This window comes from Marmota marmota, unplaced genomic scaffold (assembly GCF_001458135.2).
Source record: "Marmota marmota marmota unplaced genomic scaffold, marMar, whole genome shotgun sequence".
Lineage (NCBI taxonomy): Eukaryota > Metazoa > Chordata > Mammalia > Rodentia > Sciuridae > Marmota > Marmota marmota.
The window spans coordinates 4,663,719-4,690,934 of record NW_026000102.1 but is presented as its reverse complement, the minus strand read 5'-3'; the positions used below and the strand labels follow the sequence as shown (position 1 = coordinate 4,690,934).

Genomic DNA, 27,216 nt, shown 5'->3' with positions numbered 1-27,216 from the left:
GGCTCCCGACCCGTCTTTGGCGAGCAGGGATGGGAACCCTCGGGGCCGGGCGGCGGGCAGGGACCGCGCGGTCATGGGAGGATGGCGGGCACTTGAAGGGGTGCTGCAGCCCAGGACCCCTTTTCCAGCACGCCAGGGGCCCCTGCCCAGGAGAGCACTCCTCTAGGGCTCCGCCCTGCAGCGTCTCTAGAGGGTCGACGGCCTGTGCTCTCTGGCCATGGCACTGTTTAATGTTTCTATTGATGTATCGTACACAGACCTGTTTTCACCTAGTGAAGCCTGCTGAATGAGCTGCTGCACCCCTTTCCAGTCGTCCTCCTCCCATCTGCCCTTGGGAAAGTCCTGCCTTCTATCAGAATGGATTGATTTGGCCGGTTTTGAACTTTACAGAAATGGAATCGCAGCATGTATTTTTTCTGTCTTTGGCTCAGGATTGTTTCAGAGTCATCCTTTGCCATGTGCAGAAGCTGTCCATTCCTTTTCTTTGCAGTATAGTATTCCATCAGATGTATATACCAGAGTTCATCTGCCCTACAATTGAAGGGCATCTGGGTGGCACCAACTCCCACCCCCACCCTCCAACAAATACTCTGCTCTGGACAGTTTGCAAGAGACCTGTCTCCTGTCTCCTCACATGTGCTGGGCAAGTGCTCTACTACTGAGCTTCAGTCCCAGCCCCTCATTTGGGCTCTTTGACCATGTTTATCCTCTCAGGTTTCCATTAAGAATGCTGTTAACAGCCATGCCAGAAGCTTCCAGAAATTAGATGTGATCTAACAAAGTGAGATTACGAATTTCCAAAGCTGTACAATAAAGTACCCTGCAGTAGTGCTGAACTCAGCTTTGCCAGACCTCTCACCTCTGTCTGCACCTCAGGTTCCCATTCAGCCGGCCTGAGCTGCTGAAGGAGTGGGTGTTGAACATCGGCCGGGCTGGCTTCAAGCCTAAGCAGCACACGGTCATCTGCTCCGAGCACTTCAGACCCGAATGCTTCAGTGCATTTGGAAACCGCAAAAACCTGAAGCACAATGCTGTGCCGACAGTGTTTGCCTTTCAGGACTCCACGCAGGTAGGGACATGCCGGTCGCCGCCTTTGGTCTCTTCAGATTCAGCCCAATGGGTTCCTCCAGCAGTTGGGGGCAGAGGTAGCATTGGCAGGAAAAGCAAAGGTCACGAACTATTTGGGGGTGATACTGTCAGGGCTCTGGACCCCAGAGGCTGGCACTGCTGGCTGTGATCTTTGCTTTAAAATAAGTTGTTTGGGGTGTATTGATGCCCCCCTGTAATCCCAGCGACTCCAAGCTGAGGCCAGAGGACCACAAGTATGAAAACAGCCTGGGCAGCTTAGCAAGACCCTGTATCAACATGAAAAACAAAAATGGCGGGGATGTAGCTGAGTGGTAGAGTGCCCTTGGGTTCAATCCCAGTACCAAAAATATAAAAATAAAATCATGTAACGCTGGGCATGGTGTGCACCTGCACTCTGGCTAGAGGATTGCTTGGGCCCAGGAGTTCGAGGCCAGCCTGGACAGCATAGCCTGTCTCTTAAAAACAAACCCAGCCTCTTCACCACAGTTGTTGTTGGAGCAGCTGACTGGCTGAGTTTGGTCATTTGCCTCTTGCTCTGCCTGGGTTTCCTTGGGTTGGGGACCATGCAGGGAAGATCTTCCTTCCCCTTGAGGCAGCAGGTTTGGTGCTGCAGACAGGCACAGTGCTCTTTGTCTTAGTAGCACCGGGACTGTGCAGCGTGCACCACTGTGTGGTCCTACTGTGTGCTATGCCACGAACTGCTGGGCCTGCAGTGATGTGAGGGAGAGGAGCTGGGCCAGGGGAATGGAATGGTGTTGCAGGGGGAGCAGCAGAGGGGACTCAGGGACAGTGGGCAGAGCCTGGCAGTCAAAAAAATTTGGTCAGAGTTGGGAACAGTTTTTGGAGGGTCCCAGAAGCTGGGCCTAGAGGATGGGAGCATGACAAGCTATGGGGTTTTAGGATGTCTTAGCCAGCTCAGGTTGCTATAGCAGAGGACCTAGCCTGGGTGGCTTGAAAGGCAGCATTTCTTTCTCAGAGTTCTGGAGGCTGCAAGTCCAAGACCAGGGTGCCAGTATGCCCAGGTCCTGAGGAGGACCTGCTTCTGGTTGTGGATGGCTTTCTCCGTTCTGTATCCTCACATTGGCAAACAGCAGAGAGTAGGTTTCCCTTTTGCTCTAATGAGGTCACTAGTGCCATCATCTGGACCCACCCTCATAACCTCATCGACTCTAGTGCTTCCAAAGGCCATCACACTGGGGGTTAGGGTCTCGACATGTGAATTTGGGGGGTAACCAAACATTCAGTCTGTAGCAGTGGGAGGGTCATGGCTTTGGAAGGCTACCTGTGGCCTGGCAGAAGTTCCTCTGGAGGCCAGTGAGCAGAGCTGTGAGTGACGAGGGCAGTGTGGTGCACCTCGTGGTGCTGGTGGGCAGGGAGGGAGCTCTGGAGGGCAGAGCTTGCTGGCCCCTGGAGCAGGTGGTTCCTGGACTCCCTGGGTTTTTTTGGCATGGCTGTTTTCAGTGTATGCATGAAGGAGTTACACTACTACAAGTTACAAGCAGATCTCAAATGGTTAAATTTTATAAGCTGTGAGGTTTTTGAACTTGAGACAAGGGACTCATGGCAGGGAAATCCTCACTTGAGCTTCAGTGAGCCACAAACAGTTAAAACCTTCAGCTGATCGCCCTTGGTCCAGTCTCTACCAGGAACTGGCACATGTTCTTGCGCTGGTCACCCAGCAGCTGAATTACTTCTGCATCTTCTGGATGCTCAGTGGACAGTACCATTGCAGGCCAATTTCTTCTTCAACACCTCCACTAGTTTTTTATTGTCGTCACCATCGATCCCTTGGACAGTGGTTAGGGTCTTCCTGCTGTCTGTGTTGATTTCTCATATGGATATAACCCTCGGGGCCAGCAAGAAGCAGGTCACCACCCTTACTTGCATCAGCTAAGGGGTCGCTAGAACAGAGGTCCTGGGTAACGGACATAGGCTACTATTCCTCTTCCTCCGTGGAAACTGCTAGGGGAAGGTGGGCAGCGGGGATAGAACATCTGGAAGCGAGGGGGCTCGAGGGTGAGGCTGCTAAGTCCTTGGCGGTGGCTTGAATTTGATTTTGTGCAGGTGGAGTTTGACATTCCCGTGGGACATGAAGGTAGACATGTCTTGGTGGGGACAGGAAGTTCAGGTTCTGCTTGGGAGGGAGTTCACAATAGCTGGATATGGCAGCCATGGAGACTGAGTTGACTCCTAAACCTTAGGTGTGCCAAGGCCAGTGTGTGGGGGCCCCTAGGGTGCACCTGCTTGAAGCCGGAGGGCAAAGTGGTGTGGGGCAAACAGCAGGCCCCTAGGCTGACTGGTACTGGGAGCGAGTGATGGGCCTGAGCTCAGGAGTGGGAAGCTTGCCCTGGCTCTGCCCTTCACAAGAGGCCTCCCTGCCACCCCCACCCTTGCTGCTTCATCTCCAGGTCTGTTCTGTCCCTCTGGCTCTCCGTAGTACCCCTTTCTTGCCCTTGGTCTTCCTAGTGTGTACACCCACTGAACCATGGAAGGACCATGATGGCAGGGATAGGCTCAGTGCCGTATACCCGCACCCAGGGGGCTGCTCAGTGCATGCTTGTTAAGAGGTGGAGTCGTTTTATCATGTTCACACACATGTGTGGAATGTTTGCCCCAGGAGTAAGAGGTCAGTTACACAGCTGGCCAGGAGGATATGTGTGCTTTTGCTGTGCTTGGTGCCCACATCAGATTGGTGAAGAGAAACTGGTTATGGTTCCTGCGGGCACATCCGCTGAGCAGGGACTGCAGATTGTGTCTGTGGTGCCAGGCTTTCCATTGTGTGCTGTCACAAGGCAAACATCTACTGATGGCCAGATGGCAGCCCTGGGGCAACACGTGTGTATTGTTAAGTCCTGGCTCTACAGGGCCCTGTTCAGGGGCCTCCGGACCATGACTTGGGAACATCTTTGGAGAAAGGGAGCACAGGCTGAGCAAGAGTGGTTGGGTATGCCCCGCATCAGGCTGAACACTGGGGTCACAGGAGCCCAAGGCCTGGCTCCAAGGGACCTTAGTGATGGGGATCTCATCATGCCTTGGCTGCACCTGCTGTGTCCTGTCTTGCAGCCTGTGAGGGAGAACACAAACCGAGCCAGGGAGAGAGGAGATGCCGGCTCTCAGGGAGAGAAGGTGAGTTTGTGCTGGCTGTTCTTTGCTCATCTCAGTGACGCTGTGGGGTCTACGGTGTGGGCAGCAGCTTCTTAATATGGCTGGCTGGCCTGCAGGGGTTTGTTCCATTTCCTCACAGCTAGAGTCTGGGTCACTTCATTTCTTGTGAAGGGAGAGCCATCCCTCATTCTGTTCAGTGTGAGAGACCTTGGGGGGTTCCACGTCTGGTGCCCTGGTCTCAGGTTTGTGGCGTAAGAGGCAGGTTGTTTCTACTGTTGTGCAGGCCCTGTGGCCATCCCTGGCTGTAGCTGCTTATGCAGGGATTGCTCAGGGACGGATGGTGGCAGCTGTGGTGTCTGGTGTCTCCCTGCCTTGCCATCCTGCCTGCCGTTCCCAGGTCTGCCCTGAGGCAGGGGCCGAGGAGGATGGCCCAAGGAAGAGCATGGACATTGCGCTGGAAGAGCTGCAGCTGCCCCCAAACACTGAAGGCCCCCTGCAGCAGGTAAGACATGGGTCCCCACAGAAGGCAGCGTGTGGTCAGTTGATCTTGGCAGCTCATTTTGCTACACATTGAACCTTGTCCCCCCCTAATAAGAGAATGAGAAGAGCAGGATCAGTGGCCTTGATTTTAGAGCTTCCCAGTAAAGGTGACCAGCAGGACTTAGGTACACTGTGTATCAGCAGAGCAGTGGCAGGGCCGGAGCAGAACTGGACTGGCGATGGGTCACCGGTGGCCCCAACTGGGATAGTCTTCCTGCTGGGGACAATCTGGGCAGCTCATGGCTCTTGCTCAACTCTGTCCTTAGGTTTTGCCACAGAGATCAGAAGCAGCAGAGGCTCCTGGCTGGCCAGCCAGCCCCGCTGGGCTGAAGAGGGCCCTCCCCATGCAGGCTTCTGACCACAGCTATGCCCTTTTGGACTTAGATGCCCTGAAAAAAAAACTCTTCTTCACTTTGAAAGAAAATGAAAAGCTCAGAAAGCGCTTGAAGGCCCAGAGGCTGGTGATGCAGAGGATGTCCAGCCGCCTCCGCACACACAGAGGGGGTCAGCAGGGACCCCAGGCCAGGCCACGGCCGGAGCAGCGGAGCTGAGCTGGAAACAGCACCCAGGGCAGGCAGTGATTTGGGGGCTCTGGTCATGGACAGTTGGGTTTGCTGCTGATACTGAGGAAGGGGCCACCTGGTCTACTGAGAGGCCTCTGCCGGGGGAACAGGGGCTGGGACGCATGTGAGCCAGAGCCACACCTGCTGGGGCACCAAAGTGCCAGGGTGAGTCTGGTTTCTGTGCAAGCATGGTTGGAACCCCAGCTTGAAGAACTGACCCGACAGTGTCACAGGCACTCCCCGAGGTGGGGGAACCTTCTCTGCCAGTGCACCTCCTTTAGGGACAGCCTGTGGGGCCCTCCCGCCCCCATGCAGAGGGAGCGATGGCTGTGACCTGTGAGTGGGTCCCCTCTGTCATCCTGGACAGTGGGCCTGACCTGATCGGAGGCGGAAGCTGGGAGAAGTGCCTCCTTTCCACCGGGTGCTGGTGAACACCAGAATAAAGTGTCTTTCCACATGCAGTGTTCTCTCCTTCATTTCATTTTTTCTCCTGCTATCTTGTCTTTCCCTGCTGCTAAGAGGACCAACTTCCTGTTTCCCATTAAAGAATAGGCTGGGCGTGCCTACCTGTGACTACAAAAAAAAAAAGCTGTGATATCCTAGCTGAGCTGACTTCCTAACTGGAGGCCAGTGTTTGATGTAGAAAACAGAACCACATCTTCAAGGCAAAGGGAAAGGTAAGCTGTGGTGTAAAACGTGGCTCAACAGTGAAGAATCAGGACAAGAACCAGGCCTCTGGGGAAGAGGCAGCCACTTATTTATTTTGTGAACTCCTAAAAATGAACACACAGATCAATTAAAGAACTACCCTCAGCTCTCGGGATGTCTTTATTGTGGGCAGAGTGCCCTTGAACAGCCTGCTTCAGACAGACAGCAGCAGTGCCCTGGGGTCGGACCACCAGGCTGCGAGCTCAGGCTCATTCGTGGGGCAGCCACAAACTTCCCCTTTTAAAAAATTGAGATATTACAGAATTGGACAATCTAAACCACTTTTAAAAACTGGAGAGGGGTCATCAGCAGTTACCTAGATAACAGTGCTGGGGAGTGAAGCCTGATCTTAGCTGCAGGGGAGCTGGAGGCCAGAGTGACCTCAGCCTTCCGGGCCAGTGGTCATCACCACTGCCAAGGCAGCATCTGCTTGGAGGCCATGAGCAAGTGACCACTGCTGGCTCCAAGGCCCAGCTGACAAGTCTCTGATCACCAGGGAGCTATTCACTGTGGCACACAGCAAGTGGGGCACACCAAGGGGTCTCAGCAGACACCCCAGAAGGAGCCGGGCTTGGGATAACAGTGCCACCTGCTGGGCACTCACGGGAGGCACAGGTGCTGGGGCCAGCCTTGGGGTCCCTACCTCTGGTTGGGTGCGTATGGCCGTTCTTGTCTGCCTTTTCCGTGCAGACCTCCCCTAGTTCCAGCACTGAACTCTGGAGGGGAGTATGTGTCATAGGTTGAGATGGACACAGCTAGCTTTTGTCCACTGGTGGCAGGGCCTTTTCCCACAGGGACAGGCTCTGGGGTTACATCAAGTTCCAAGCCAGGGGCAAGAGGAATGACTGAAGCAGCTCTGGGAGTGGGGAAAAAGAGACCAGTTTCCAAACCCATTTGTTCGCAGATAAAAAGCAGTTTTATAAACCCACAGCCCTCTCCACATTCACTTGGTGACATTTCGGCAGAGGAAGGTGGCTTGTGGGGTGGCTGGGCAGATCCCTCACCTGGAGGCCTTGGCTATGGACGCCTCCCTCCTGCCCACATTGCCCACATGCAGTGGGCACTTGAGGAGCAGCTGTCCCGTGTGAGGACAGAGTGGCCCACAAAGGCCTCCAGACCCCAGAGCTGCTGGATGCCAGGCTGCAGGTGTGCAGAGAACTGGGGTCCGGTACCGTGGGCCCTGCCCTCCAGGAACATGGTTCTTGGTAAAAGCTGAGGACCATGCTGTGGTCTGGCCTGTGAGGGGCCGCCTCAGTCCTACCACCAGCACCCACAACGCTGGGCGACTGCGTGTCCCTTCACGTAATTGATGTGGTTCACCTTCTAGAGGAATAAAATAAAATAGAAACATCTGGGTCTGGGGCTTCCCTGCTTCCAAATTTGTAGACTCCCAGGAAAAGATTTTTGCAGCCTCTTCTTAGTTAGGTTCTGCAGCAGTTTATCCATCTGTGTCGATCCTGTGAGCTGTAAAGACAGAGCCACCTCAGGCTAGAAGGGCGTCCATTTCCATGCCTTCCTGGCTGAGGAGCGAGCAATGCTCAGGCCACAGATGGCCACGGCACAGACTGCCAGGACCTCATCGGAGCGCAGAAGTTTACTTTCACTCCCAGCCACTCATACTGCAGACGCTGGTCAAGTGCTTACTCCCAATTTCACCTGTGAAAGGGCTGACACACTGCTTCCTGGGGCACAAATCACAGGCTCTGGGCAAATCACTAGGCCAGGGTCCAGCTGCCCTCCCTGCTCCTAGGTGGACCCAGTGGGAAGGTGGTTGTCACCCTGATGTGCTACCCCACGTACAGGTGACTGGAGGGGCTACTCACACTGCTTTGGTATCCTAAGGGCCTCGCTGTCAGGGACCGTCACCTGGTGCAGCACACCTCGGAACTGGTAAAGCACTCTGAGGCTCTTCTCCTCCCCCACACACGGGTCGTAGAACCCTGGCAGGCCCGCCTGTAAAGAACCATGGTGAGTCTCGGAGTCTGCGCTGCCTCCCTCTCCCCTCACTGTGCACGTGGAAGGAGACGTGCACTCTGGAGGTGGAACTGGTGTGACTATCAGAACCGCTTGTCCCACAGTGGCCTGCCCCAGCAGAGCACCTGGCTTTCCCAGGAAGCTAGTTCTTTGGCCTGAGCTGATCTGCCCTGGAATTCTGGAGAGTTCACACCCCAGGCTCCAAAGGCGAGACTCACATGTGCTCCAAGTGGCTTTGCCCTCTTTCTGGAACACAGCAGAGGTAAACAACACAACTGCAGGGAAGTGTGTGTTCCATTTGCTGCCACTTGCTGAGCAAATAGATTTAAGAATAAACAAACGAAGACGGCCCACGGCTCCAGCACGGGCATTACTTGGTGCATGGAGCGGATGCTGGCAACACGAAGGCCACAGCAACCAGCTGGCCGGGCGAGGCCAGGGTGCTCTTCCTCTGGTGGGAGGCCAGGGCCTGGCACTGCACCTTGGAGGCCTCCGTGAGGATGAGCTTCGAGTCTTTCACCAGGCACTGTAGGGGCACAGTCACGTCGATCACCTTCACCTTCTCACTCTTCTTGCTCTTGTCATTGACAAATTTCCCGTACCAAGCGTTCACGATGATGAGCCCTGAGGACAGACCAGTCAGTGCAGGGACAGGCCTTCTCTGGATACTTCCCTTACGATTTTTGAGACCCCTGGAACCCACCCCAGCCCATAGAGGACACGCCTACTCACCCATTCTGGACTCTTCGGCCTCGATTATCCTTCGGACAGATTCCTGCATCAACCGAACCTGCCAGGAAAGACAATAAGCACATCAGAGCCCGCTGGGATTGCTCCCCTGAGCTGGTCAGTCCCAGGCAGGCAGTCCGTGTCCAGGCCAGCACAAGTGCTCAGGGTCTGTAAGGGAAGGAGCGGATGCCCTGGTGCTCAGCTCCCCACCAGCAAGGCTGAGTAGGTGGCTCGAGTAACTGGGAGCTGAAATGGCAGGACGCACACAGTGGGAGCAACAGCACTCAGCTCCCTTCCCAGGGATCCTGGACGAGTGGGTAGACTATACTGTTGGCATTTACAGAGATTTCACCCAAGAAGTGAATTCCCAGTGCCTCTGGAGAAAGGAACCCCCTGTCCGTGTGGGGCACCATTTAGCTGGGCTGGACTGCACTTCCCCTGCGATGGCATGTGCTCCCCCAGCTGCACACACGGGCCCTGGCCTGCTCCAGGCTGTCTGCCTGCTGCTGATATCCTGTGCATGCCAGCCCTCCTCTGACCACCAAGAACCCCCTGGTCCCCTGCCATTCATACAAGATATCTACTCCTTCATGTCCCAAAGAAGGCAGTACAAAATGGGAAGGAAAAGAGGAAATACCAGCTACTTTTGTGTGTGTGTGGTACTGGGGATTGAACCCAGGGGCTCTCTACTCTGAGCTACATCCTCAGCCCTGGTCTTGCTAAGTTGCTCAGGGAGGCCTTGTACTTGTGATCCTTCTGCCTCCCTCCTGAGTTGCTGGGATCACAGGCATGGGTCACTGCACCTGGCTCTGGCTATTTTTTAAAACCCCGTTATGCCTTTGGAGAGCTGTCGATATCTTCAGGACAGGGAACTAAGTCCCCAGGAGTGCATCCCACAGCAAGCATAAAGGCTACACAGTGAGGCTGCTGGGGAAGAAAAGACCAAGGCTCCCGAGCCCATTGCAGGGTGCAGTGCATCCTGCAGCCAACTTGACACGCAAGCTGGAGAAGAGGGTCTTTCCTGTGTTCTGGGCTCTGTGTGGCAGGAGGCTCATCCGAGGGGGTGGGCCTGCTGGATGCTGAGCACTTACGGCCGCTTCTGCCTCTTGCTTCTTCTGCAGGGTGTCCGTGGCAGTGCTCTCCCTCTGCTTCTCCAGTTCCCTTTTGTGAGAGAAGCACAAGCCACATGTGAGCGTGGTGCTGCTCCACAGTCCGTCCACAGGGGCCCTTGCTGGACCTGAGCCCAGCACACAGTCTGTGATCTCACTGGATTGCTGGTTCTGGTGCTTCAAGAAATATTTCCCAGGTAGTCTCAGGCGGGCCCGTGAGCTACAGGACTGCGCAGCCTTCCATTAGTTACTGTGTGGCCCTCGCTCCCTCCCCTCCTCCTCCAGGGCCTCAAGAGCCCACTGGCAGACTCCTTGGAAAGAAGACCTCACCTGGCAAGAATCTCAGGAGGTTCTGCCTGACTCTGGGCTTATTACACAGCACTTTGGGAGGAATAACTCGCACTACTTTAGATACACAGAAACATAAAACCCACTTTCCTGTACCAAAGCACAGGGACTTGGGGTCGGCATACTGCGTCCTGTTAGAAGACTTGACCTAGCACACTCACAGTTCCAAGCCTCAGGCCTCCAGGGGAACTGGGAACCTGGATGGTAGTAATCCAAGGCCAGAGGTGCCCAGAACAGAGGGGTCCTCTGTTCTACAGGTTTGCTAAGTCTCCATTAAACAACATTGTTAAAAAGTGCCACAGCCCACACCCCTGGGTTTCTGTGGGGATGTTCTAGGAGTTCAGGTTTCACACCGTGCCCCAGGAGATCACCCGCACGGACCCACCCAGTAAGTTCCTTCCTGTGACTTCCCAACTACAGTGAGCACATACATATCCCCTGCAGGAGAACAGAACCCGCTCCTCTTAAATGCTATGCCAGGAAAAGAAATGGCTAGAGGAAAAAGGAAGACTTTCTTTTGGTCATGGTTTAGAGTATCGACTTTAGACACCAACTCTAGCCCTTTCTGAAAGTAAGAATGACAAATCAAGGGGACAGTTCTGCTGCTGCTGGGTAGGGTTTATTGTAGACCTGTGAGGACCCGGATGCCATGCCAAGTACTTTATATGCGTTAACTAGTTTAATTTTCCTAATAACCCCACGACGTGTGAAACTCACTTTTCTTTCTGAGCCCTGAGGTATGGTTTGATGATCAGACGGTGCATAGCAAAGTAGATAATGAGAGGCCCCACAGTGGCATAAAACACGGCGCTGGGCAGCAGCTGGTCCGTCAGGTGGATAGGGAAGAAGTAGGTCTGACTGGCCCTGTTTAGCCTGGGGAGAAACAAAAACAAAACACCCAGGATAAGTCAGGTTTTCTAGTGAAGGTTGATGGGTCCCAGCCACAGGAAGCAGGCCTGAGGTACCACAGCACCAGTTCCAAGGATCCCAGTACCTACTGGCTTTACAGTCCCCTCCCTCTGCTGGTTCCATTCCAAAGGTTAGCTGCCAGATGTGACAGATGTGGCAGAAGAAGGGACTGTTAGGTGCGGACCTCAAGACGAAGCCCTAGAATTAACAATCAGAGCAACTGTCCCCTGTGGCTGTGCTGGGTCACAGGCCCCAGAGGACAGGTGTCTTGGAGAGACATGTTCTAAGAAAGTCTGTGAAGATTTCAAGTTAGCGAATTAAGGAGGCTTTGTTCCCAGTGATGGCTGAGTAGTTTGGGCTAGATTGATGGTGCTAACGGGAGAACCCATGAACTCAGCCACATGTTACAAAACAAAGGTGATCAGATCCATTCATTCTCCCATCCATCAGTCAAGAGTCTTGCTCTGTAGCCCAAGCTGGCCTTGAACTCCTGGGCTCAGACAATCCTCTTGCCTCAGCCTCCCCAGGTGCCACTACACTGGGCCTGTTTTTGTTTTACTTTAAACCAAAGCTTTGCTGAGCATTGTGGCTCATGCCTATAAACCCAGTGATTCAGGAGGCTGAGGTAGGAGGATTGCAAGTTCAAAGCCAGCCTCATTGCCTTAATGAGGCCCTAAACAACTTAGCGAGACCCTGTCTCAAAATAAAAAATACAGGGCTGGGGTTGTGGCTCAGAGGTAGAGTGCACCTAGCATGCATGAGGCACTGGGTTCGATCCTCAGCACCACATAAAGTAAAATAAAGACACTGGGTCCACCTATAACTAAAAAATAAATGTACATATATTTTTTGGGACTGGGGTTGTGGCTCAGTGGTAGAGCGCTTGCCTAGCATGTGTGAGGCACTGCGTTCGATTCTTAGCACCACATATAAATAAATAAAGGTTCATCAACAACTAATAAAATATAAATAAATAAATAAGTCTGGGGTTGTGGCTCAGTACTTACCCAGCATGTATGAGAAATTGGGTTTGATTCTCAGCACCACATATAAATAAATAAAATAAAAGTCCATTGACAACTAAAAAAATAAACAAAAAAGAGCATCTAAAAATAAATAAATAAAAAGGGCTGGAGATGTGTCTCAGGGGTTAAGTGTCCCTGGGTTCAATCCCTGGTACAATCAATCAACCAATCAGCCAACCAACCAATCAACCAACCAACCAACCAATCAGTCAATCAAATCAATCTACTATCAGAGTTGGAGATGTTAGCATTCCTCTCATTGATAGAACTTTCTCCCCAGATCATTAAAACTATAGTAATTCTCAACACTGGGGTTGGGGTTGTCGCTCAGTGGACATGTGAGGCACTGAGTTCAATCCTCAGCACCATATAAAAATAAATAAAATAGAGGTATTATGTAAAAATAAAAAAATAAAAATTCTCAACATTGCTGTCATCTTGATTTAACTGGCATTTGTGAAACACTATATGTAACAATTACAGAACACACGTTCATTTCAGCTGCACATGGTATATTCATCTGGATTAATGTTGGGCCATAAAACAACTCTCAATAGGACTGAGCTGGGCATAGCTGTCAACCAGCGACTTGGAGGCTGAGGCAGGAGAATCCCAAGTTCAAAGCTAGCCTCAGTAATTTACTGAGGCCTTGTGTCTAAATAAAATATAAAAAAGGGGTGTGGGGGGGCTAGGGTTGTGGCTCAATGGTAGAGTGCTTGCCTAGCATGTGTGGAGCAGTGGGTGTGATTCTCAGCGCCACATAAAATTAAAAAAATAAGAAATGGATAGGGATGTTTCAGTGGTTAAGCGTTCCTGGGTTCAAACTCCAGGACCCAAAAGAAACAAACAAAACAAAACAAAACAAAACAGGGCTGGGGATGTGTAAGCTCAGCTGATAGAGTGCTTGCCTAGCATGCACAAAGCCCTGGGTTTAATCCCTAGCACCACACACACACACACACAAAAAAAAAAAAATTACAAATTTGTAAGTAAAGAGAAAAATTAACCAAGGTTCTTCCTAAAGATAAGTTCATTGCTATACTAAGAGAAAGTNAGGAACATGGTGATGTTGGTTTAAAACTAAAACATTTATGTGATTCCTCCAACAAACAGAATATAAGAGCACACTTAGCAAAGACAGACAATCTGCTTTGGTTGAAAATATGGTGCCTTCTGACAAAACTTTGGTTCATACAGGTGAGGCATCCCTAATATGAAAATCCAAAATGTTCCAAAATCCAAAACTTCTTTCCCAAGTAGAAAGTTCCACACTGGCTTCATGTGCAAAAATAGTATATGAAATTACCTTCAGGCTATATGAATCAGATACATATGAAACATACTTTAGATCCCACTCCTTCTCATTAGGTCTATGCAAAGGTTCCAAAATCTGAAAAAATCCTAAGCATTTCAGATAAGGGATATTCAACCTCTATACCAATTCAGTTGGAACAATTTAGCTGGAAAAACTCAAATGAATGTAAATGTTTCTTTCCAAAAATATAGGGTTACACTCTTGGGGTGAGAACCCAATTTGGATATGTTAGATGTCATTCAGCATCTGCACAGGAGCAGTGTTGAAACAGACTAAATCACAGGCTACTCTGTAGGGCTTTTGTTTTTTTGTGTGTGGGGTTCTAGGGATTGAACCAGGAGTGCTTTACCACTGAGCTATATTCCCAGTCTTTTTTATTTTTTAGCTGTAGTCAGACACAATACCTTCATTTTATTTACTTTTATATAGTGCTGAGGATCAAACGCAGTGCCTCGCACATGCTAGGCGAGTGCTCTACCTCTGAGCCACAACCTCAGCACCTATTTCCAGTCCTTTTTATTCTTTATTTTGAGACAGGGTCTTGCAAAGTTGTTGAGGCTGGCCTCAAATTTGTGATCCTTCTGCCTCAGCCTCTTGAGTTGCTGGATGAGCCCAGTTCCTTACATATACTTTAAATCATCTCTTGATTACCTATGATATCTAACACAATGTAAATGCTGTATAAACAATCATTACACTATACTGTATAGGGAATAATAACAAGAAATAAATCTACCCATGTTCAGTACAGTGCAATATTTTTCCTCCAAATATTTTCCGCCTGACATTGCATAAATCCATAGAACTGGAACTCCTCACTACAGAGGGCTCACTGTGAGTAGGAGCTGGAGATTCAGGAAGTGGTCCACACTTGGGCTCTTGAGGTGTGAGTCCTTGGTACATGAAGCCATGAGGCCAGAGGAGCCTACGTGACAGAGTACCCAGAGAGAGGACTGTGTTCCACGTGATGTCTCCAGGGAGAAGTTTGGGAGAAAAGGAGAATTTGCTGGTCAGAAAAAACAGAGAAAGAACGCTATATCCCAGGATCCCAGGGCAGGGAGGGCGTACAGGAGCGTGGAGCAGCCATAGGCAGCAGCTGCAGAGACCAAGCAAGACGAGAAGAGTTGCCCTCTGGTCTGCTGTAGGAGGGAGGGTCCCCACTGCTGGCTGCTTCTGGAAAGGGCTTGGGAACAGCGCCCAACAGGAGGAGGTTAGAAGGAAAGTAAGCAAACGCAGACAACACTTCTGAAAATGAGAGTCAGGGTAGGGGCTGGCATGGGGAAAAGGGTGTTTGTGCTCGCGGTGCATCTGGGGAGAGGACAAGCTGATGCTGCAGGTGCTCGGGTGGTGCCACTCCATGCAGGCAGCATCAGGCCGCCTGGCATCAGCCAGCACCTTCAGAGAAGGAGGCGCAGAGACCCAGACCTTCCTAACTCTCTGTGAGACTTCTGCACTCCCTGACCTCTACTTATGCACCCAAGGCAGAAGCAACCACAGCTACAAAACTGCAAAGCAACGGCTAGCTCATCTTGACTCAGGTTAGCCCAGCTGAGGGAAGCGGCCAAGTGTTCCCTGGCCAGAAAGATGGGAGTTCAACTTACTTGACTTTGAGAGAAACGCCCTGTGGGACTCCAACACTGACAGCAGCACCCAAGACGCTATGCCTGGAGATCTTCCTCTCGGCTCCGTACTCTACCACGGTCCCGAAGAAGCCTGCCCTGCAGGATGCAGAGGGCGGCGGTCAGTGCCCACGTCCCTCCAGCACTACCTGATGGGTAGCTACCATTTGAGAACAGAGACTGGGCCCCCATCCTGCCCCGCCACTACCCACAGGAGAGGATTCCTGACTGATGTTGAGCTGCTAATGGAACAGCATCGAGACACTGGGGAGGTTCTCCTGCAGAGCAGCCAGGGTACTCGAGGCTAGACCATGGAGCAGCAAAGCCCTCACCACATGGCAGGAGGCACTCAAGGAGCATCATGGACAAAGAGGTCAGAGGTCACACCCTTCTGCCTGGGGCTCTGTCAACCCCCACCACTGGCTCTACTGAGACCCTCCTTAGAGCCTAAGGCTTCCCCAGTGGCCAGGTTGGGACTTACTTGAGGGACCCTTTCACACGCGTCTGGTCATCATCTTGGAACTTGTGCTGATAGCTGATCAGTGCAAAGGAGTGGGGGATCCCCAGCTGAGGAGACAGGGGACAGAAATGGACTCAGGGCTGGTTCTCATGGATCTGCACAAAGGTGGCATCTACCCTCGCAAGAGTGGCCAGGCGTCCACTTGCATAGGTCTTTATATAGTCATGCAAGTAATATGAAAATTTATCAGCAGCCAGTATGGTCAGCAGTCTTGCAATGACGGGTACATTCCAGAAACACGCTGCCAGGTGACTGTTGTTCTGTGGACATTACTAGTGTATTCCTTCATCTGACAGTTAAGACCTCACTGAGACGTTCTTACAGGGCCGCTGACGTACGTGAGCTCCGTCACTGACTGAAACATTACACAGCGCGTGACTAGAGGAGCTGGGAGAAGGGCTGGGGTAGCTCAGCAAGCCCTTGTATAACATGCACAAGGCGCTGGGTTCCATCCCAGCATCATAAAACCAAATCAAACCAGGAGACTTCACATAAAAAAAAATCTAGTTTTCTGGCTTCTTTGGGGGAAAAAGAACAAAACAAAACAAAACAACACCCTTTCCCTCAATTTCTGGCAACACCAAGCCCATGTTGCTGGTAGCAGCAAGAGGTGTGAGCCAAGGAGCAGTTGCCCAGGGCGCCTTTTCCCTGGAGCCTCTGAGTGCACCCTTCTGTCCAGGGCTCTATTTGTCAATCATGGCTCCTGTCCTAATGCTGTGGGCTTCTCCTGATGACGATGTCAAAATGCTATTTTGCTTTTGGATGATCTGAACAGGGCCACCTGGGCCACTTGAGAACAAGAGTCCTTACGCCGGGAGTTCTGAAAGACGGTTCCTAAGTGTCTGTAGCCCTGCCCTGCAGGTCCCCTAGTATTAGACTTGAGAAGGTGATCAGGGTGCAGGACTGAAGGGCACAGTGAGTGCACAGGAGAGCCAGTCCTTTGGAGCTGTGTCCTCAAGAGACTGCAATTCTTTGGCTCACCTGCAGGGCCACAGTGAAGTGGCTGGTCTTAGTGTCTCGGACGATGCTTGTGTTCATGGCTGACTGGATACCCCATCGCCACTGCAGGTAGCCCACTGTGTTCTTGTCCAGGTTCCGAGCTAGGACAGTGGTAAGGCCAGGACGGATGCCACGGGATGAAAACTGCAGAGCACAGTTTGTCGTCACAAAGCTGGGGGGACACAGAAAGGGTCTGGATGACATCTGCTCTCAGCTGTTCTCTGTCATTTCCTAAGACCTCACTCACAGTCACTCCGTGAATCCCTGGACCAGCTCCCAGCAAGGATGGTGGTGGACCACAGGACATGGGAGGGAGGCATGGTGGAACCTTCTAGGACTTTGCCTGGCAACCTGCACTACCCTGTCCACCCTAACTTTAGACTGCTGTGTCCCCACACTAATGGACAGCAGTCCTGCTCCAGGTCAGTGACGGGAGGGTGCTCTCAGAGGCAGCCCGGGGCAATGTTCCTGAATGCTGCTGCACACTCACTGGAGCTGGCGCCTGTGCCAGGCACCTGGCTTACAGTGCAGGCCGGAGGGTGAGCCGTCTTCCCTAGGCCGTGGATGTGTAGCAGAATCTTCCTGGGGCCCAGGCATCAGTATATTTTTAAAAAATGCCCAGGTGATCCTGGTGTACACCTGCATTGTGAACTCCCGACTTAAGCTACTGGGAAAGCCATCATCTGTGAACAGCTCTGAGGTTTGCTTCCAAGGCGGTACAGCCCCATCTTCTGGTTAAAAAAGGGTATTTCCCTAACTAGCAGGACTCAGAGCTTGGCTGCAGAGCTAGGATGTGAGCGGGAAACAGCCCAGCACTCACTCCGGCCACTGATAGCAAGTCCTACCAGCATCACTCCCTTACTCACTGCTGAGGCTTCCTTTGGCCAAATGAGCCAAGAGCCCACTCTTCACTCTCCACAGGTCCCAACCCAACCCTCCTGTCATTCTCAAGCCATGCTGAAGAAGGGCCACACATTTTTGTGCTTTAGCCACACTGGGTTAAGTGAGCAAGCAGAGAGAAGACAGAAAGTGATTTCTAGAATTCCAAGAGGAAGTGACTACTTTTTCTTGGGACAGGGTCTCACTCTGTTGTCTAGGATGGCTTCCTGCCATGCCCTCTAGAGCTGGGATCACAGGTGCCTGCCACCATGGCCCACTTCACAACCTCTGATTGTGGCATGGACATGCAAATAACTTAAAGCATGGGGCAGGAAGTCTGTAGAGTGGACTTACCTTATCTGGTCACTGTACAGTAATAAACTGGCACCCCTGTTTATAAACCATCCCCACTATTTATACACAAGTCACCCTTGTTCATAAATCAAGATTCTCAGTCTGATAAACTCTGGTGCTACAACACATTCTATTTCCAGACCTGTAAAAGCTGACAACCAGCCAGATCCCTGGTGACCACTTTGGATAGACACTTTGAGGCCAAACCAGAGCAAAATGATAAAAAAAAATTTCCTCAGTGATGTCTTCTAAGTCTGTCTGAAGACTTACCTGGGGAGGCCTTGAAATAACTAGATTCCTAGTTCCCTCCTTCAGAGGACTGAATTCAGTTTTTCATCAGCACCGGGGTGACAATTCTAAACAGACAAGGTTAGGCCAACACTGCCATGCACACACAGGTAATCGCCCCACATCCTGGTTAATGGTTTCAGCCCTGTCCCCTTCGCAGACCTGTGAACCCAATATTAGAGCAGTGGCCTGCAGGGTCTTGGTCCATCTTTTTTGTGGGTGTGTGGCTCTTGGAACTAAACCTCGGGAAGCTCTACCATTGAGCTAAGCTGCCTAGGTTGCCCAGGCTGGCCTTGAACTTTGACCCTCCTACCTCCATCTCCCAAGCCGCGAGGATAACAGGCATGGCTACTGGGCCTGGCCATGACCCCTCCATCTTGTGTTCTCTGCTTATACCACATGCCATGTGCTCCCGGAGGGCTCTTGCACTCAAGTTCTTTCACAACACTTCTTACTCTGTGTGCCAGCCTGATTCTTGGACCTGCCTTGCTCCCTATCCACAACGCACTGACCAACCAGCCTGGCTAGCAGGATCTGAGTGATCCTGATAGGCCCAAAGACACACCCCAGTGGAAACGGAATAGCTTTCTCATCAACACCTGCTCTGCCTCAGGACACCTTCAGCTCTGCTTTCCTCAGAGGAAAGAGATGTGATTACCTCCCTCCCAAATCCCTGATCTGAACTTGCAGAGACACCTATGACCCCATCACATGGGAAAGGAGGACACTGTGCTGTTCTACAAGGGACAACGGTGCACAGTCCTAGGAGTGTGACATTGCTGCAGCCACAGAGATGAAGAAAGCAGGGGCTGGGCAGAACTCTGGCATATGTGAGTCCAACTGATTACCAGGCAGTTCAATATCTCCTGGGTCAAAGAAATGACCCACATGTCGTAAGCACCTCAGACTGCTGACTTACATCCTGGCAAAGGTATTTTTCATTGTCTTGTGGTTCTTAGAGAACCATGAGGTCAAAGGTGGGGAGACTTCTTAGCACAGAGGAGAGGCCTGGCTGGGGCTGGGGCCAGAATTAGCCTCCCACACCCAATCTGGTGCCCTTTCCAACCTGCAGGCTGCCAGGCTGCATGTTGGTGCCAGGCCTTTGCCCCATGGTGCTCAATAACCTTGTAGGATGATGAACAAAAGAAGTCCAAATGACCTTGACCATGAGAACACACAGATTCTGGTCTTCTAAATGCAGACCACCAAAGAGTAGTTATCTCATCTCTTATATTTACCATCTTGGTGTGAGATTACGGAACAGCTTGAGACCAAATAAAGGCCCCTGGAGATCTCCAGCTCCAAATTCCAACTGTTTGAAAAAGAAAGAAATAATTAATAGAACTTCAAATTATAGCAGTGACCCAGGTCTCAAATGTGTACCCTGGTCAGAATTCCTTTGTTTGCTTCAATGTTCTTGCCAGGGCTCTAAATAGAGGGAGCACCAGGTTCATGCTGCTCTACCCTCACCCCTGCCCACTGGAGCTGATAGCTTCCCCAGGCCTGCCTGGAGGCCCAGGCAGCAGTAGGGGGTTCCTCAAAAATAACCCTGCTTGCCTCAGACCCACCTCCTGCTCAGTCAGAATAGGAGAGCAGTCTGCTCCTCTTGACCCACTGATGTTCTGCTTTGGTCAGGTGTGCCACCACCCCCACGCCATGGTGCCAACTCCTTTACTCTGAAGTTCCTACAGGACTGGATATGGGCCTCAGGGGTCTGATGTTAAAGCCCAACAGCAGTTCTCCGCTTGCAAGGCCTTAGAAGTCACAGCTAGCAGTGGCTGCCTCATGTACTCGCATAGGTGACTCTCAAGGCAAGTCTTCAATGTTAATTTGATGCAGCTTAGGACTTGGCAGAGCTGGATGCTACATGATCAACTAGCAGTGGGCCAGGACCCCAAGACAGGCATGGCCTCCTGTCCCTGAAGGAATTGGGGACAGCCCACAAGGACTGCTAGAAGAAAAGATGCTGAGCTTCTATAGAGGCTGGATTTCTGGAACTGGCATCTGAAGGACATCTTATCCTAGCTTTAAACTGTTCAGCAGACTGGTAGGACTCTTCAGATGTGATATTCTTCCTTTGGGACCAACATCTAAAAGTCTGATATCCAGTACCTGGCTTCACAACTACATGGTCACCCCCTGCCACTGTGAGGGTTAACTTTTAGAGGGCACATATTAAAAAATAAGGCTTGGCATGGACAATATGATCCAGCCTCATGGCAGTCTTACCTCTCCCCAGCCCTTTGCAGAGGTGACACGGCGGAGTGCGAAGTTAATGGAACCCCCACCATTGCCATTCTGGGTTGAGAGGCTTCCAGAGAGGATGGCTGTGTCTGTGGCCGTCAAAGGTGCCTAGAAAAAGACACTGGCTGTAACAAGTGAACCCAAGCAACAGGAAGCGCAATGCCAGCAGTCTGATGACTCCTCTGTAGACACATGGCCAAAGGCACATAGACAGCAGGTCCGATGTGTAGAGCCCTGCGGCCACCTCAATCACTGCACTGTTATTTGAACTGCATGTGGCCATGAAGGTGAAATGTTTTGCAAAAGCTTAGTGGGGAAAATTGAAAAAACCACAGAAACCCAGGGTTAAATGCTGGGTCGTTAGTGTGCCCATGTGTGGAAGTGCACAGTGAATCTACATTGTGCCTCCCACTGTAGGCTACCTGAGCCTCTCCAGTACCTGTATGCCATCAGGTTCTGGAAGGGACTGAAAAACCTTTCAATAGCATGTGCGAAGGCACAAAGCTCTAGGAGAGGGCAAGTGTCCCTGTGTCAATCCGTGTTTCAGGCTGATGTGCTTGAGAATCAATAAAGAGCTAAGGAGGTGGACACCTGCAGTAGTCCTCAGTGGAAAGGCCCGGCTTTGTCGTATCCAAATATTGGGCAAAGGTGACATTTCAGTGACCCCAGGGCTCAGGAGCAGAGATGCTATAACCTGCCAGCACATAATGGCATGTAAGAAAACCAGTTCTTAGAATTATCCACGGAGGTCTGCCTTCTCTCCTAAAATCATCAGGACCTTGGGCTTCTAGGTCTCCCAGACCATTAATGTCCCTGAGACCCTGCAGCCTGAAAGCCCCAGATTGGCAAGCATGCTGGCTCATGTGTGGACAGAGCGGTAACAGACATGGCTGTGACTGCAGCTGGCTTTCCTTTAAAGTGGCTAATTGCATGCTTTCATAAATAAAGATGAGAAAAACCCCAGGCAAACTCTCATTCCAGCTGCTGGGGGTGCTGTGCCTCATTAACTCAGGCCCGTGTGGTACCAAGAGAGGTGTTTGTGTGCTTTACCTCAATGGACTGGGATATGTGCATTTTATTGATTTCAATCTGTGGAAAGCCACTTCCAGATACATCTTCATACTCCTCATCATAGCGATCAAAAAGGTCAGTGGCATCTACTCCAACGCTGATGGTTCCCTGGGGCAGAAAAATAAGCAGTCAGCATGAAGGGGTGGTATCTGTGGAATGAAGGGCAATTCAAGCACAAGCTCAGTTTAACTGAACTGGGCATCTGACTTCATAGTCCCTGGGCTTGGGCATGACACTCCACCATGCAGCCACACAAGTGTGAATGTCACAGTTTATAAACAACACAGCTCCAGGGTACCAGGGACTTCCAGAGCTAGGAAGTAGTGTTCTGACCAGGAGAACCAGTCTGCAGGGCAACTACATGCCAAAGACAAGTGTTAGTACAAGGAAAGCGAGGTTAGCTGGGCACAGAGGTGCACACCTGTACTCCCAGACACTTGGGTGGCCAAGGCAGGAGGATCACAAGTTCAAGGCCAACCTCAGCAACTTAGTGAGACCCTGTCTCAAAGTAAAAAAAATAAAAAGAGCTGGGGATTAAGCTCAGTGGTAAAGTCCCTGGTTCAAACCCCAGTACCAAAATCAAAACCAAACCAAACAAAAAGAAAAGAAAACTTCGTGAGTATGGCCTGACCTGAGCTTCAAAACAAAACGGGATTCCTGGATGCTTGGGACCACCTAGAAATTAGCTACTTGGATTAACCATTTTTTTCCTAAACACTCTTATACCATAGAACTACCTTAAAAACTCTTTTCTTTGGCAGATTTAAAAATTTCTCTGCCTTGGGCTGGGACTGTAGCTCAGTGGTAGAGTGCCCGCCTTGCATGTGGGAGGCACTGGGTTCAATCCTCAGCACCACATAAATAATAAATAAAGATATTGTGTCCAACTACAAAAAAAAAAAAAAATTAAAAAAATTGCACTGCCTTTTAAAGTAATTTGAAAATTAAGTTAGGAGGGGCTGGGGTTGTGGCTCAGTGGTGGAGTGCTCATCCAGTACATGTGAGGTACTGGGTTCAAACCTCAGCACCACATAAAAATGAAATAAAGATATTGTGTCCACCTACAACTAAAAATAAATATAAAAAAAAAAGGTTATGAGAAACATAAGACCACATTCTCTCAAGAAATACTAAACTGACAGGCATGGTGGTGCACTTCTGTAATCCCAGCAATTTGGGAGGCTAAAGCTAGAGAATTGCAAGTTCAAGGTCAGCCTCAGCAAATTAGCAAGACCCTGTCTCTAAATAAAAACTAAAAATGGCTGGGGATGTGGCTCAGTGGTTAAGCTCCTCTGGGTTCAATCCCTGGTAAAAAAAAACAAAAACAAAAACAAAAAAACAACCCAACCAAAAACCAAAAAACTAAAATTTTGTTGACTGATAAAAATGCTCATTACTTAGAAAAATCAACAGTTATTATTTTCTTTCATAGTCCAAAGACTTTCCAAACAGGTATATATATTAATTAACCCATGTACAGAAACATGACCACACATACTTTTATTAAATTCTCTGCAGCCCATTTTTAAAAAGAACTTTACTAAGGTAAAATTTATATCTAATATAAACTGCACATATCTGAAGTGCATACTTGAAAGAGTTTTGACATATGAATACACTTGTGAAACCACATCTGAAACTTGAGACACAAGCCAGGTGTGGTGGCACACACCTGTAATCCCAGCAATTTAGTAAGATGAGGCAGGAAGATCACAAGTTTGAGGCCAGCCTTGGCAACTTAGCGAGGCCCTGTCTGGAAATTAAAAAAAAAAAAAAGGAAAAGAAAAAGGAAACAGGATGTAGCTCACTGTACTGCTTATGTAGTAATGCAAGGCCCTGGTATCAATCTCTAGTGCCATGAAAAGAAAAAAAAAAGATAACAAAAAAACCAGATGCAGAACATTCCCATCACTCCAAAAGTAGCTGCTGACAGTGTTTTAATTTTAAACAGTGAAGAAAGGCACCCCTGAAAGGGGATGTGTGGACAAAGTCTTGAGAAGAGCAAGGGCCAGCCTCTGTGGGCAATTGTGCAGGAGCCAGAGGCTACTGGGGCGGAGCCAGAGGGGAGGCACAGCTCGGACACAGGGAGCAGAGCTCAGACACAGAATGCTTCCCAAAGGCTCCTGCGTTAGAGGCTTCAGCTGGGCGTGTTGGCACCTGGGGTAGTTCCAGCTACTTAGGAAGTTGAGGCAGGGAGTTTGAGGTGTTGGGCAACATGGCAAGACTCCCATCTAAAAAAGAAAAAAAAGGATTGGTATCCAGCTTCACGATATTGGGTGGGGTGTGGAACCTAAGAGGTGGGGCCCAGTGGGAAGGTTCTAGATCACTGGGGTGTGTCCTTGAAGGGACTGTGAGACCCTGTTCTCCTTCTCTTTTCTTGTTCAGGCCAGGGGGTAGGTGATTTTGCTTTACAATGAGCTCCCTACCATGATATACCACAAGTGGCAAAGAGGCCAACTGACCAAGGATCAAACTTCCAAAACTGTCAGGTGCAGTGGCACACACCTGTAATCCCAGCAGCTTGGTGGGTTGAGGCAGGAGGATTCCAAGTTTGAGACCAGCCTTAGCAATTTAGCAAAACCTTATCTTAAAATAAAAAGGGCTGGAAATATGGCTAAGTGGTAGAGCACCTCTGGGTTCAATCCCCAGTACTGCAACCAATCAATTCTCCACAACTGGGAGCCAAGTAAACCTGATCTGTTCAAAAGTTGATTACTTAGGTCTGTTACAGTGATGGAAACCTGGCTCTAGGATGAGTTTGTGGGGGGTGATGCATAGGTGGTCGCACAGATGTCACAGGTGGGGTTTTCCTAGGACCACACCAGTTTAACACTGTTGTTTCTGTTGGCCTTAATTTTTTTTTTTTTTTTCAAAGAACCATCATCATCAATAGCTGCCTTAAACTAAGATGCCTGAATGGGTTTACCAGACTGCTCTTCCCCCGTCCTTGCATCATCTGCCCTGGTCTCCTCGTCTGCTAGCATTAGAGGCACAGGGCCTTTGGGAATGATCAGAAGCCCTATCATGTTTCCCCATCTCTCTTTTTGAGGCACTGGTTTCGAACTGAGGGCCTTGCACATGAATGTAGCTCTACCGTTGAGCTATATTCTCAGGCCCCCCTTTTAATTTTGAAATAGGGTCTTGCTAAGCTTCTCAGGCAGGCTGGCATGGAACTTGTGATTCTCCCTGCCTCAGCCACCATGCCTGCCTCTTCTCCCATCTCTTTCCAGATGAAACAAGGCAACACACTCCCTTTTAGGACTAGAGTCCACAGAGCTCACCAATAACCAGGGTGAGGCACTACAGATTCCTTCCAGGCTCAGCTGTGCTGTAGCAGAGGTGGCCAGGGCCTGGTCCTGTGGGATATATGAAGATATTGAGGCACTGGCCAACCACAGATACTGGAAACTGGGTAAGTGTGACAATATATGGGAAATAGAAGTAGACTCATTCTGCAGCAGGACCTAACAGTGCTCTGGGCACTGTTGCCAGGTGTCCTTGTCACTGGCTGAATGATGTAAACCAGGAGCTGGCATTGTATCTGTGAAGGACCATAGTACATATTTTGGTGTTGTGGGCCATGTGGTCTCTGCCTGCCACTGTTCAGCTCCTCTGTTGTCCATGGGAAAGAGGATAAAAGCAAATGACTAGGTGTGGCTGGACACCATACCTCTAAACTGGTAAAGCTTGTTGGTAAACCCTGAATCCAAACTGCATAAAATTCCTTCCTCCCTCCCTCCCTTTTGTGCAGGGGACTGAACTCAGGGCCTTGAGCAAACTTAGCAAGCACTCTACCACTGAGATATATTCCCAGTCCTTGAATTGCTTATGATTTTCTTTTGATGTTTTCCTGTTTCTTAACTTGAAGCCTGTGTAAGAGCAGGCAAGAGTTTCAGTGTGGCACCCTGACAGAAATCTATCGGCCTTTACTGTTCGGTAATGCTTTGTTTTTTTTGATGAACTATTCAGGTAGTGATGAGATTGAACATAGTGTATGTTTTATTAAAAAAAAAAAAAAAATACCACATTTCTGTTTTCCCTGAAAGTTGAACTTGTATAAAATATTTTTCCATATTGACCGTCCAAAGTGCTAACTCTGAACACTGGAGAATTAAGTTTTGGCTCTGCCAACAAAGGGCCAGCATCACATGCTATTTTTTTTTTTTTTTTAAGTTGAAGATGGACACCATACCTTTATTTATTTATCTTGCCTCACACATTTGAGGCAAGTACTCTACTACTGAGTTCCAGCCCCAGTCCGGGGGAAAAAATGTTTGCGTGTGTGGTACTGCGGATTCCTTACCACTGAGCTACACTTTCAGTCCTTTTGATTTTGAGATAGGGTCTTGCTAAGTGGTCTAAGCTGGCCTCAGATGTGTGAGCCTCCTGAGTCATTGGGGTTATGGGTGTGCACCACTGCTCCTAGTTGCACCCCAAAGTTTGTAATGCAGAAGTGAAAACAAAAAGCTGCTTCTGGGATGGTCCCAAGTGGGACTTCATGAGCCACAGTGCTAGTCTCCTGTCAGTGCACAGACTCTTCAAGCAGAAACTCAGTCAATCCTGATAACCACTTGATTTCTGAGGGTGAATTACCTGACACCACACATGCTTCTGTGAACTTGGGGAAAAGGGTCCACACTGAATGTGAAACTGTTTCTGTGGGAGTGAAGGGCAAGGGAGGAAGCAGGGAAAGCAGGCAGGGAAGGACGTGACTCAATCCTTCAGCTCAAGACAGCAGCACTGGGGAAACCAGTGACCTATGTGTGCATTTCCTAACTGGCCACCTCCTTCAACTCATGAGACCCAGCAATTTTCATTTGATTCTTTGGAGAAAGGCAATCATGTTGTATGCATTATTTCAATTTTTTTTTTTTTGGTCCCAGGGATTGAACCGAGGGGTGCTTAACCACTGGGCCACATCCCCAGCCCTTTTTATATTTTATTTAGAGACAGAGTCTTGCCGAGTTGCTTAGGGCCTTGCTAAGTTGCTGAGGCTGCTTTGAACTCACAATCCTCCAGCCTTAGGCTCCTGAGCTGCTTGGATTTCGGTGTGTGCCACCACGCCCAGCGCATTATTTCAATATTTATCTTACTATGTACCTAATTGTATTGGCTAAAGTAATTTTATTTCCTTTCCCAAACAAAATGTAAACATTAACTATCTGTGTTAATACTATGTGGACAATCAACTGATTTACCAGGGGATGGCATAGGTGTTAGAAGTTGAAAAATATTGTCCAGTCATCACTTTTTCAACTTCTCTGCTTGTTCCTTGCAAATGGCCATAATAACTGAAAACCTCCACAAGCCAGTGACTTTCAACTAGACACCTCTGGTGCTGAGCCAAGCCTATGGAAAGCAACTAAGCCAGAACAGTACCAGTGAGCCAGAGAGAATGTAAGGCTCAGGTGCCAACTTGCTTGATGAAATTAACTGTCCTGAAGATGACCCATCAAGTCATTTTGAGTTGACAAGGACATTTCTTTATTTTAGAGTGGTCTAGATGCCACCTTCTGCTCTTCTTCCTTTTCAGGGAAACAACCTTTAGAAATGGACTGGTCACAGCCTCAGAATAGATGGATTTCTTCCCTTGGTGCCAAGTACAGCTGGACCGCAAACTGTCATTCATTTTCTTTTTAAAAATATTTTTGTAGTTGTTGATAGACCTCTTTTTTTTTTTTTTTAATTCATATGCGGTGCTGAGAATTGAACCCAGTGCCTCACACATGCCAGGCCAGTGGACTAACACTGAGCCCCAGCCCCAGCCCCAGCCCCAGTCCCTGTCATTCATTTTCACTTGCAAGACAATATACTTTTGTATAATGAAA

At 49.9% G+C, this 27,216-nt stretch overlaps 2 protein-coding genes and 1 pseudogene across 2 annotated transcripts in view; 1 reads left to right on the top strand and 2 right to left on the bottom strand.

The window, feature by feature from the left end:
• Positions 1–835: 835 nt before the first annotated feature.
• Positions 836–5,758, top strand: Thap3 (THAP domain containing 3; the record flags this gene model as incomplete). Its single annotated transcript, XM_015501310.1, has 4 exons — positions 836–1,069; positions 4,153–4,215; positions 4,592–4,696; positions 5,001–5,758. Coding segments are annotated over 4 exons (687 nt in total), but the record flags the coding sequence as incomplete, so codon positions are not given.
• LOC107155546 lies at positions 2,665–5,075 on the bottom strand (annotated as a pseudogene).
• A 335-nt stretch (positions 5,759–6,093) lies between the features above and the next one.
• The window catches only part of Dnajc11 (DnaJ heat shock protein family (Hsp40) member C11), a 71,459-nt gene continuing 50,336 nt past the window's right edge, over positions 6,094–27,216 (bottom strand). The window contains exons 8-19 of the mRNA XM_015501453.2: positions 21,368–21,496; positions 20,303–20,425; positions 19,312–19,385; positions 16,535–16,724; positions 15,515–15,600; positions 15,016–15,132; positions 10,883–11,038; positions 9,800–9,869; positions 8,712–8,769; positions 8,461–8,603; positions 7,829–7,958; positions 6,094–7,469 (exon numbers count right to left, since the gene is read on the bottom strand). Coding sequence (XP_015356939.2) covers positions 7,444–7,469; positions 7,829–7,958; positions 8,461–8,603; positions 8,712–8,769; positions 9,800–9,869; positions 10,883–11,038; positions 15,016–15,132; positions 15,515–15,600; positions 16,535–16,724; positions 19,312–19,385; positions 20,303–20,425; positions 21,368–21,496 — 1,302 coding nt within the window. The 3' untranslated portion in view covers positions 6,094–7,443. The remainder of the gene's footprint in view (positions 7,470–7,828; positions 7,959–8,460; positions 8,604–8,711; positions 8,770–9,799; positions 9,870–10,882; positions 11,039–15,015; positions 15,133–15,514; positions 15,601–16,534; positions 16,725–19,311; positions 19,386–20,302; positions 20,426–21,367; positions 21,497–27,216) is intronic.